At 25.8% G+C, this 13,441-nt stretch overlaps 1 protein-coding gene across 1 annotated transcript; it reads left to right on the plus strand.

Moving 5' to 3' along the window:
* Positions 1-10,967: 10,967 nt before the first annotated feature.
* Positions 10,968-11,967, plus strand: LOC120083811 (transcription factor PRE3-like). Its single transcript, XM_039039691.2, has 2 exons — positions 10,968-11,338; positions 11,408-11,967. The coding sequence occupies exons 1-2, from the start codon at positions 11,216-11,218 to the stop codon at positions 11,555-11,557; spliced, it is 273 nt and encodes a 90-aa protein (XP_038895619.1). The 5' UTR covers positions 10,968-11,215; the 3' UTR covers positions 11,558-11,967.
* The last annotated feature ends 1,474 nt before the right edge of the window (positions 11,968-13,441 follow it).

Here is a 13,441-nt window from a genome sequence, read left to right on the forward strand (position 1 = left end):
AAAATACTTGGCCTAAGACTAGATAGTTTTCTTCTGATGAACTAAGTGCTAAATATGTTGTGTTGTTTCGGATTGGGATTGTCAATTGATGCCTTCTTCTCGCCACTCTCAAATTAGAAAAAGTGCTACTTTTGACTATAGGACTTTTGTCGTTAGTCAATTTCGACGACACATTGGTTATTAGGCTTTGAGTTTACCTATTCCCTATCCACGCCAGATTTGTGAAATTTTGTTGTCTCAGAAATCTGATTTACTCTTAACCGAAGAGCCTATTGGTGTCGATCCAGAACTACTAAATTTTAACTACAAGTTGTTTCAAGGCCATCATGTTCCAGATATTTCCTGCCTTCTCCTAGTACTATTGAGGAAGCTCCAAGTGCAAACTTTGCTGCCTTCTCCTTTGGTCATCGTCTTGTACACTTTTTGTCTAAAGAGATTAGAATGTTTAATAATGTTATTAATCGTGCTTCTAATCGAAAATGAGAAATTATTGTGTTGATGTCTCTGGTGAGGCAGGCTGTGGTAGATCCTAATCGTGTTGGACCCTTTTCATGAATATTTTCTTTAAGCCAGAGGGGGAGTTGGTTGGTTGCCCATGATTTTGTTTTTTTGCTTGATCTGATGGTTAGATAATGGCAGCTGCAAACGTTTGGTTTGATGTTTGGGTTGTTGCTGGTGTTGGATTGTTGCTACTCTTTTGTTGTTATCTTTTGTCTTTGGATTCTCAGACTTGTTCCTTTTTTTTTTTTTTTTTGCATGGATCTTTATTTCTACTATGGCTTATCGGTTCTATCATTTTACTCTACCCTTGTTAATTTATGATATGGGTTGGAAGTGTTTATTCTATCCTGTCTTAAAAAATATATATATCTTAACCAAAGGGGGAGTTTGTTAGAAATAATGATATTAGTTAAATATATTTGTTTCAGTTTTCTAGCATCATTTTCTTGGGATTTCTAAAGTTGTCTCTGCCCTTGTCTCTAATGGATCGTCTCTCAAAGGTTGCTCATTCGATTGCCAAATCTGCAAAATATTTTTTTCCTTATTTATCGTATTCTACAGAATATTTTATTTGGAATATTTTCCTTTCTAGTATGCTGACAATTTTGTATAGGAATATTTTTCATCATTCCACCATGCTAAGCTTAAAAAATTCTTGTGCTAGGGTTGTCGCATCAATTGTTTTTTAAACTTTCGTGAAAACTTTACAGTATTCTTACAACACTATATTGTTTTCAAGAAGAAGTTCTTTGAGCTATTTGAACTATTTGTGGCAGCGTGTTCTTCAATTGTTCTTGCTTTAATTCACGAAAGGTCTTAGGGGGAGCCTAAGGCTTTTTTCATCGAGAATGATTTCTCAATCCTTAGGGGGAGCCTAAGGTGTTATTCATCGATAAGGGAGTTCTCAAAACTTAGAGGGGCTTATGTTCTCATGTGAAGGGAGTTCCCAAGTTGAAGGAAAGATATCATCGAGTGAGAAGATGTCTCACACACTTAGGGGAGCCTAATTTTGAGAGAAAGTCTCACATGTAGAGGAGCCTTGATGATTAGTTGAGTCGGGTTGTACGAGTGTCACTGTAATTGTTGTTATTTATAGATAAACACAACGTTGTAATTGCTTGACTTTTATATATTAGTGGAATATCTTTCTAATGCACACTATCTCTCCGGACGTAGGTAGTTTATCACCAAACTAGGTTACCAATCTTAGTGTGTTTATTTTGATTCATTCTCTGTTGTTTTACGATTGTTTCTAAAATTGTCAAGATATCTTGCAAGACAAGCGTATTGAGTGCAAGTGACAACTTTCAAAAATTTCATAAATAATAATAAGGTTTTTTCCCAATTCAGACAATAATGTCAATTAATACGATTAATTTACAATTTGACATATGTTTGCAAAACATAATAATAATTATTATTATTATGAAAAGGAAAAGGAAAAATGGGGATATATGAAATGCAATAATTCATTTATCTCATTCTAAATACCACCATGGACTACTTTTACTATTTTTTTGTTTTTTGATTTTAACTTTGGAAGTATTTAAATGCCCTATGAAAAGTATACATATACTCATTTTTTTCCTTTGGAAATTAACACTAATATCTCTAAAAATGAAGATAAATAAATATATAAATGTGAGATCCTCGACATGTGATCTAATTAGTTTTTTTTTTTTTTGTAATTTTTGTAGTTGATAGTTTTTGTTTGTCTCTCGACTTCAGTGAAATTCTCTTTTTATTCTTGCAATTCAATATTTATAAAAAAATAATAATAATAATTTAATCTTTAATATTTTAATAATTTATTGAACCCACTTAGATTTATAATGCTTGGAAAAATCAATAAAAAAAAACTTATTGAACTAATATTAAATATTGAACCGTAATTAAAATAATCATACATTTTGGGCTTGTTTCATGAGTTTGAATGTCCAAATCATTTCGGTCCACTTATAATATAAATTATCACGTAGTTAAAAAAAATAAAAATTAATTTTTCACAAGGGCATACAAGGAATTATTAATGGCTCAAAATATCCATGAATTTTGATATTTGTTTAAAAAGATAATCCTCTTTTTTTAAATAAAAAAATTAATATTACCCTTCAAACTATCATAAAGGTTTTTAAACTACACTTGAAATTAGAAACTGTTAGATTGATGGACAAATTTAAGACTTGGAATATTATCAATCTGATGATGACTTGAAACAAAAATTTGAAACTCTAGCACTTATCACCACGTCATTTACACTCGATTTTGGTCTCGGTCTTAATATTTTTCTAAATTTCTAATAAATTTCTACTCCATATATAAGTAATTGTAACTTTTGAAAGATATTATTTAAATAAATATCAAAGTTTATAAATTTTTTTAGACAGCTGGATAAATGACCAAAATAAAATGATATTTTAGAAAAAGGACCAAACAGATTTTTCTTTATGAAAATGGTCAAATGACTAATTTTGATACTATTTAAATTTTAAGAGTGGATAAAAATCATATTTAAAAAAATCTACCTTAACATAGGATCTAATAAATTAGACCCTAAATCTCTCATAAATTTGAATTCTAAATATGAGTATTATGAAGCAAATTTAAAAAATAAAATATATCAAAACTAACTTTAATTCTTAAGTAACAATATCTAAAAATATTGTTAAAAGAAAACTATCTACAAAATTTAAAAATGATAATTATAAATTAAAGGTTGAAAATAGAAATGAAAAGTTATACCTTTTACCTACCAATAAAATTAATGTTATTGGTAAAATATATTTAGTTATAATTTAATTCAAAATTTAAGCACAAAACAAATAAATACTTTGTATTCAATGAAGCTAACCTCATATAAGTATATAAGTCCATCAAATATCTTCTACTTATAAAGAGTAGAAATTTCTAAGTATGTTGTCATACATACTTTCAATCTTCATTAGTATGAATCATACAAATATCTTGTATCAGTTGGAACTTTTATCTATCTCAAACTTTAATGTAAAAATAATATAAATCTCACACAAGTACAATATAAATGCTAAAAACTTCATCAAATCATTCAAATGAAAATATTATATACTAAAAAGTTGTCAACTAAACCACACAAATACTCCCTACACTAAAACCTAAGTCTTTGATGCCTACTTTATAACAACTTCCCCTTAGATATACAAATTCTTCAAATGCTCAATTCATCTTTCATTCTAATCATCATCATTTGAAAATTTCACAAATTAATATATGCAAAAACACCTTGAAACCTTAATTAAAAAAACGCATGATATACCTACATGTTACATGACATGGATTGAGGTGTGAGTGTTCTATGAATCATGTTTTGAAATTGTTGTAATCGATAGGAAGATGGAGTCAATAATGCCAAAGAGATTGAAAAATTTACTCCTTGTTAGATATGGGAACATAAAAAATAAACATAATCTAGAGATAGAGATCGGTTAAAAACATCGAGATAAAATTATATATATTGGAAATATAAAAAGAATCCTTTAATTAATTAAAAAGATATAAATTTAAGTTTCAAACCTAAATCAAATCTACAACTACTATTACTTATAAATATCTTTTCAAAACTGTCTAAAGAAAGCATCTCATTAAACATCCTTTATAAGAATTTATAGGGATAAATACAGAATAATCTAATGAATAATGGGTCTATTTACCGCAATTTCTCTTTTTATAGTTTAACTATGATTAATCAAGGCTTTTTTCCCACGTGATTTTGAGTCAAACAGTTCAAATAAATAACATCTCCACGTTCAAATAGGACTATTTAAATGCATAAAATAAACTCAAAATCAGTACTTATTTTTCATGTTAATTAACAAGATTCCTCTCCATATCTTTCCTTAAGCCTTATCCTTTTCTCTTTTCTTTTTAATTTAAAAAAAAAAATTTAATCGTTTTTTTAATAATTAAAAATGGATTTTCTGGCTGTTCATGACTCATGTGCACGCTGCCTCATATCGTAGTTCTTTTCTTTTTCCTTATTACTTTATTTTTATAATTATAATTTAATATAATAACATTTAAAGTTTTATATTTTTTTTTAAGCATTGCAATTTAAATAAAAGATCAGGGATTAGAAACCAATGGCTTATAAATAATATTATAATATCTTAAACATATTTTAAATATAATATATTAGGTGCACATATAGTTAAGTATTTTTTCAATCATTTTTTCTTAATTTTCATCTTTTAAAAAATAGTATGGAAATACTTAGGAAAAAAAAGTGAAAAATGAACTAAAAGAGATATTTCTCGTCTTTTTTGTTTTTTTTTTTTAATGATAACTCTCAATATTAATTCATCTTCTACAATATTATTGAACAGATTGAAGATTCGAATAAGATCAACTTCCAGCTGGATTGATTCGATGTCAAAATTTTAAAATTAAAGAGATTCTTTTTCTATTTTATCAGACTATCTTTTTAAAAATTATTTAACTACGTACTCTTGATTAGTTAAATTCTATATATTTAGGTCAATCTGAACATAATTCAATTATATTTAAGACCTGTTCTTAACTTAAGTTTTCATAAATTTAATTTATTTTTTTATGTATTTTAGAATTAAGTACAACATTAAAAAAAGATTATACTATTATTTATACCATATTAATTATAATTCTCAGATTCATCTCACTTTATATATGTGCAATCTTTATGTGTATAGAATAATAGCATATCTATTACTTTGACTATTTTCAATAATAGAGTCCTCGTGTTTTCGTTTTCAGTCATGTGGTCATTATTAATTATTGCAAAAAGTATATCTTTTTGCAATATTTATCAAAACTTTGATTCAATTCGTTTATTTGAATCATATTCCATATTAATGTTATATTTCAAGGTTTTTTTTTTTCTTTTGTCTTAGTAATTAAATCTATATAGCCAAATATTGAGTGAAATATTTGAATTTCTAATTTTTTTCTAAAAAAAAAAGAATGATAACGTAGATTTTATGTCAGTTAAGTCAGATTTATGTTGAGTTAAATCCATTTATTTCTTGTATGCAATTGTTTTTATCTAGTATTAATATTACAGGGTAAAACACACCTTTTAAATTTAGGGATTAAAAATGTAAATTATCATTTTGAGATGTTAAAACTAAAACTGACTCCTTCAAAGTGTCTAAGTATACCAAATAAATATTATTATATTTATATTATAATTAATTAATTTTTTTCTTGGTGCTGTAATCAAATTGTATTTTTAATTCTTATTGTAATAGGTTGTTAATTAAATATTTGTGAGGTGTCATTAGGCTTTTATTTGATATTAGAAAATAGATGAGATCTCTATTTAAATATCATTTTTTAAAAAAAAACACTCTCCAACCAATTTTTTTTCCTTTATTCTTTATTTTTTATCACGATAATCTAATTAGCCTGAGACATTAAGGGTATATTTAGTAGATAATCTGAAAACAGAAATTTGAGAACAATAAATTACATGAAAATAGAGTTATATTTCATGTTTTTAAATATGTATTTGATAGTAGAATTCAGAAAATTGAATTCTAATTTAAACAATTACAAACTAGTTTTAGTTACTCACTAAATATTAGTTGACAATAAATAATTATTAATTTATTTATGAACATGGCTTTGTGTTAAAAAAAATGTAAATTTATTATCTTATAATATTATATAATTTATAGGATAAATTAAAATTTTTGCCTCAATAGTTTGGAAGAAGTTAAAAATTAAGTCTTATAGTTTATAAGTACAATTTACCACCTATTGTTTGATAAAAGTTTCATGAGTAGTCCCTATTGTAGGGACTATTTAAGAGGATTAACAAATTATAGTGACTGTATATGAAGTTATTATCAAACCATAGGAACTAAATTAAATTTTAAAACCATACGAATTAACTTTCAATTTTATCAAAACCATAGATACCAAATTTGTAATTTAACCTAATTTATAATATACTAAATAATACTTATTTTAATTTTTTAAATATTGAATTGAGTTTATAATGTGACATTCTATATTTCTAAATATTTTTATCTTTATTTAATATAATTTTTCATTTTAAATTCTAAAATTCAAATTATAGATACAATGAAAACATAAACATGTTCTTTACAAAATTTACACTATTTGAATCACAAAATCCAAAAAAAAGTTTTTAGAAAAAGGATTCGGATCGTCGGCTAAATACATATTCACTGAACCCATTAAATCTGAAAACATAAAACAAAATCTGGATTACCAACCAAGTCCTAATATTTTACAAACAGACACCTAACTAACGAGCAAAAAAAATTCTTAAAATTAATAAATTAGAACTTAAAAAGTGTAAATGACGAAGCAAATTATCCATCATAAGGACAAAAGTTAAAAAGTTACCTATCAACTTAAAAAGTTTAAGTGACGAAGCAAATCATGCATCATAAAGTCGAAAGTTAACAAGTTACCCTTCGCCTAAATAGATAATAAAATCTATATGATATAGTGTATTTGATTTAATGATTTGTAGACCCAATCAGTCACAATAATTTAAAAGCATAAAGTTAGATTAGAATTTAAGGTATTATTTAAAAAAAAACGAAAATTATATAGTAGGTACCATATTTTCAAAGAGAACCAATAATATTAAATGATCTTATTATTACTATTTGTGGGTGGAAGTACAAATAACGTGTAATTTTAAAAAAATTAAAGACGAAGAATTATAATGAAACCTTTTTAAAATATTAAAGGACGTTAAATTATAAATCATAGATCTATGAATTTTAGAAAAATGTTTAATCGATTGACTGTTAAATATATTTATCTTAAAAAATCAAAATTAACTTATCTAATAGGTATAGAATCAAAATTTACGTATAATATGACCTAAAATTTTTTATTTTTAGGTTTGATAGATTATGTTAAGGATCTATTTAACAAAAAAAAAAAATAAAAAGATATTATACTCTTTTTTAAATTTCAGAAATCTAAACATAAAATAAAATAAAATAAAAGTTGTATAACTTAAAAAAAAAAAAAAAATTAAATGCACATATCAAACAAACCTACGAACCTAAAACTCAGGAATTAATTTTCTGAAAAACAAAACCCATTAATTAATAATATTAAAATATAGGTCAAAATATCATTTTGATCTTTATGTGCTAAATTTGTTGAATTTTAGTCTTTATCCTTTCAATTATTTAATTTTTGTCCACATACTTCAATAAATCTTAAATTTAATCATTCAACATTAATTTTTATAAAAATATGATTGAACAATAATAATTGTGAATATGTTTTCAAAATTTATATTGAAAAATATTAATAGATAAAAAAAATAAAAATAGTAGAAGCTAAATTTAAAATTAATTTAAAATACAAATAAAAAATGAATAAAATAATATTAAACTTAAAATGTAAATGAAGTTTAAAAATGCAATTTAATTAGAGTATTATATCTGGGGATTCGAAACTAGAGGACGTGGACGCATAAGCACGTGACAATCAAAGAATAATATTTCTCCAAGTGCCAACCAAAATCAGATCTTTCTGCCACAAGATTTCATTGTCATCTTAAATCTCTTTTTTTTTTTTAATATGAAAATTTGTTTTAAAATTTTATTTTGGTTTTCTGATGTTATTTAGCTGCAAATTCCGTAGTCAACTTGCTCTCAACTTTCAACAATTAGATATTTTAATTAAAAATGTAAATCATAGTTTCCAATCTTTAAGAACTTGAATATATTAATAAAAAAAACAATCACTTGCAATATGTATAATGCAAGAAATATTTGTGTTCGAAATTAGTTACAATGTAAAAAACTATATATATATATTGATGGATTTTTTAAAATTAGAATTTTGCTTTTAAATACTCATTACGTTACTTAACATAACTAACGTGTAATTTTATCATTAATATGTTTATATCACTTGTAAACAAAAGAAAAATAAAATTTATTTAAATAAGAGCGTTAAATTTTTTAAACAAATATTAGAGCTTCGATTTTATGATGATATTTGTAAAATATTGATGTCAATATGGGTATGGTCTAATTAAATTATAACATCCACGTCAAGTTCCGAAAAAAATGAAAAAATATTAATGAGAACAATTTTTAAAAAATTATGAAACCCGTAATTTGTAAAAAAAAAAAAAATTAATAAGTAATAATATTATCATTCTTTGATAATTATTTTCTTTAATAGTAATAATGTTAATTTGAGAATGATGATGTTAATTAAAGTTGTTAGAAATATGAATTTGGGTAATAAATACATGATAAAAATAAAATTACCACACGCACCCATAATTTTGGTAAGTATGAAAATAAAGATAGTCGTTCTAAAAATAAATAAATTACAAACACAAACGTGGAGTGTTGGAATGTAAAAGACTTTTCTCTCCTACCTAAAAAATAATAAAGACCAAATTTCATATTGGACTAAAAAAATAAATAAATATTCAAATCGACTTTTTTTACTTTATAGATTTTAGTCCCAAAAAAATGAAAACTATTATCCGAGCATAGTATTTTATTAGAATAATCCTAAAAGTCCATTTGTATAAAAATTAATCATATATAATATCAAACTCCTCATTTTTTCTTTTAGTTCTTTTTTTTTTTTTTTAACGACAAAAGCACTAGTATTCACCGTCCACTTTTTTCTCCTTTTTTTGGTACAATGTATAAGTTTTGAATTGTATTTTTTTTTTTTGGAAAAGATTGATGTGTGTATTATTATTCCAACCCTAGTGTTTTATTATCGTAATAAATAATTTTAGCCAAAATGAACATAGCTCAATTGATATAATACTTGTACCATCATTCTCGAGGTTAGAGATTCGATTTCTCTACTCCACATATTTAATTAATATTTTGTGAAAAAATAAATAATTATAAAAGAAATAAATTTTATGGATCACTGACACGTAGGAGATTGAGATATTGCCCTAAGGCTATGGACAAAGATGTAGATCGATTGTCCTATCTCTACAACTACATAAAGGTCTCTAATTGTATATATATACTTGGATTTCATTCCCCCGTATAAAACCATATTTTTAAATACCGGTCGTTGTTCAACCATACCCAAAGGTGATGGAATAAAAATTAAAAGTCGACACATTATAATATAATTATACTATAGTAATAATAATAATAATAAAATAATACTTGAGTATATTTTAAGATGCTCACATCCCAACTTTAATTATACATTAAAAAAATCAAAAACATTTTTCAAAAAAAGTTGAATTTTTTAGAATCATCGTAGTTTAAACTGAACCAAATTAGTAATTTTTCACAAAATTTTCTAACTAACGAGAAAAACATATTCTCTTTGTTTATACTTGAAATTTATTTTCATAATTTTTCTTAGTCAGTCTCGTACTATCTTGACAAAAAATAGTATAGAAATAAAAAATAAAAAATAAAAAATAAAATCCGTATTTTTCATAATAAAATGAGGGGGGGGGGGAGTCGGTGCATGTTAATGTATGTATGGAGAAGTTTGGCGTGGCACGTTGTAAATCTGGCGAACATGGAAGCAGTTTTCAACTTTGACTGGTCAACTTATTAATTAATCCCTCGGGTTCTGATTCATCCATGTATGCCCATTTCCATTTTTACATATATAAAAATATTATTTGTTGCCTTTTTACGTAAAAAAATGTAAATATAGATGAAATTTTGAATGAAATGCCAATATTTATGGATCTTTTTTTAAATTATAAATGAAATCAAACTCATACGAAAATCATTTTTCTTCTCTTTGTTTTGTTTTCTTAGCTCTGAAACTATATAAGAAAGATTGAAAGATCCCACATAGAAGCAAATGATTAAATTGTAATTTTAATATATTCTCCAAAGTTTTAATAACTAGATCTTCTATTTTTTTTCTAAAAAAATCTAATAAATTATTATGAAATTTTAAAGTATCAAATAAGTTAGAGTAATTATTTTAAGTGGCAAAAATGTTAGAAATATTTTAAAATATAGTAAAACGTGACTTTCTATCAATGGTGTCTATGAGTATTCGTATATTTGTAAATAAATATGCTTATTTTCTTATATTTGAAAACAACCAAATTATTCTAACAAGTGAATATTAATTAGCTAATTAGACCCAAGGTTTATATATATACTAAAAGAAAACACAAGTTATATAGGTAGCAAACTTATTACACACGTTTTAAATTGGACACCTTTTTGTTATTATTATTAAACTGAAAATTCAAAACTGACATTTTGTAAGTTGAAAAAATTAAAGATTTTGAAATGGATGAAGAGAATATAGAAATTAGGTAAAATGTTATAAGAGTTAAGAAATAGTATAAGCTGGTAATTGAAGGGAATAATAATAATTATAATTAATTAAATAAATTAAAAGAAAAAATGGGGAAGAGAGAGGATATGAAATTTACTATAATAATATGAAGACACACATGCTTGTAATCAAAGTTCTGACTCCTTAAGTGAAATGATCTCTGAAGAACCCCACTTGTGATTTCTATACAAGGACAACAAAAAATGGAGCATTCCTAGAGATTCATTTCTCTTTAAATTTCTCTCTCTCTGTTTTCTATTTAAATAGAGCACATAGCCCACAGCTTTTCCCCCATGCATTTCCTCCTTCTTCTTCTTCTTTTTCTTCACATTCTCCAAATTTTTCATCTTTAGAATTCCATTTTTATATAGAGATATATAAATAGTATATCAATATGTCCGGTAGATCTCGTTCGAGGCAATCAAGTGGTGTAAGAATCAGCGACGAGCAGATCACCGATCTTGTTCATAAGTTGCAGCAGCTCTTGCCTGAGATTCGTAATCGCCACTCCGACAAGGTGACCTTTTAATTTAACATTTTCTTTTTTGAGAGAGATTTTTATTGAGAGAAAAAGATAAATTTGTAGGTTTCAGCAGCGAAGGTATTGCAAGAGACATGCAATTACATTAGAAGCTTACATAGAGAAGTGGATGATTTGAGTGAGAGACTTTCGGAGTTGTTAGCCACATCGGACACAGCCCAAGCCGCCATTATTAGAAGCTTGCTCACTCAGTGACCACATTTTATATATATAATCAAATGGGTTGTTATAATTAAACTAAAGTTTCTTGCTTTAGGGTTTTTTTTTTTTTTTTTTCCTTTTTGGAACTTTCTTTGTTCAATGGATTCAATCAATTACCTAAGTTCATGAGCTATAGTAAATTAGTAGTTCAATGATAGAGATTAAAATAATATGTTGTTGTTATGATACTATGTTAAATCACGAAATGGTTTGATGGGTAGCGGTATTGAAGTGATTGAAAGAGAGGATGAGGCAATGAAAAGAAATGGATGAATGTGTGTAGCTATAAATTGCTAAGGAAAGCATGGGAAAAGGGATAAGAATGAGAAGAGAAAAAAGAAGAGGGAGCAAATAATAAATATATAATTAAATAGAGTTTGGAGTTTGGCCCATATGGGCATGCACTCGGAAATTCATGTTGGGGATGCCCTAAACAAAATTAAATAAATAATAATAATAAGAAAACTTCTGAAATCACGCGTGAAGAGCGTTCAACCACACACAACACACACAAGAAATATATATATTATATCATTATATTATGTACACACACTGTGAGTCTATGGCTCTGTTTTGTAGAATTCTATGCCCCTTTTTTAGTTAGAGTAGGCTTTCAATTATACCTTTTGAATCTAAATTTATCTTAGAACATTGAAATGCATTTAAAAAAAAAAAAAAAACTTTTGAATGTATATTTTGAATATATCGGCGTGTGACTATAGAGATGTGTCCACAAAATGGAGATGGATGACTTTTTCATGTATGCACCATCTTGTATGTGACCGTTCTTGAAAATTACGAAAGTTAATATTGGTTGGTTAATCCGTAGCAAGTATAATAGTTTTAATGATGATCTTGTAGTTATTTTGTCGGTATCTTATCGGTAAGTTTTTAAGTTACGGGTGTGGTTTTTGCTATATTGATTACATCATTTGGTGTAACTAGTTATTTCATAGAAAATTTTCACGGATAAAAAACATGTCAAACTATATATAGAAATTAAAAAATATATATATTAATAGAACATCTATAGTGATTATTAGTTTCTATCACTTATTAATATATTTATATCGATCTACGTAAAAAAATATTTTACTATTTTGTGTAAATAATTTTTTTATTTTTTTATTTTTTAAAAATCTCAAAATTTATCATTCGACAATCAAATTGAGTTGGGTCTTTCGAATCTCAATCCAACCTATCCGACTAGAATCAAATTTCCCCCGAAGAATTATACTTCCCATTTATTCCTTTTAGAAAATCAATTAAATTATGTCTTTTTCTTAAGAAAAACAATTAAACAGTTGATTATTCACCATGATCCTTATTTGAATGATTAATTTTTCATGAAAATCTTAAACCTTTTAAATGAAACAAAATAAAACGTTATGTGAAGTTATTTAATTATCCATACATACATTACATAAAAATAATAATAATAATAAACAGAGTTGAGAATGGAAAAAACATTCCTCATACCGATTGACATTTAGCTTGCTGATTATTATTATTATTATTTTTTGGCATCCATCTCCCATTTTCCATCTAAATTAAGATTCTCTCCACGTTTTTTAGGTTAGTCTCGTTGATGTGTAAAAATTAAAAGACAAAGCTGATTTTTTTTTTTAATAAAGTACTAGAGGTTGGGGAATATCAGTAGACGCACCTGAACATCTCAATTAGGTTGATACATCTTTAGCGTCCTCATCACACTCGATTCCAAAAGTGATACATTATATATATATGTATACACGGATCAAGAGAAGCCCGAAGCTCAGTACAAAAAGGAAGAGACTAGAGAAAAGTTTTCCAATTTAATGATATACGAGATGCATCATAATTTCTAAAAAGATTAGATTTAGTACTCTAATTTGCAGC

Source organism: Benincasa hispida, chromosome 8, assembly GCF_027475165.1.
Source record: "Benincasa hispida cultivar pf3 chromosome 8, pf3_genome.v1.1, whole genome shotgun sequence".
NCBI lineage: Eukaryota > Viridiplantae > Streptophyta > Magnoliopsida > Cucurbitales > Cucurbitaceae > Benincasa > Benincasa hispida.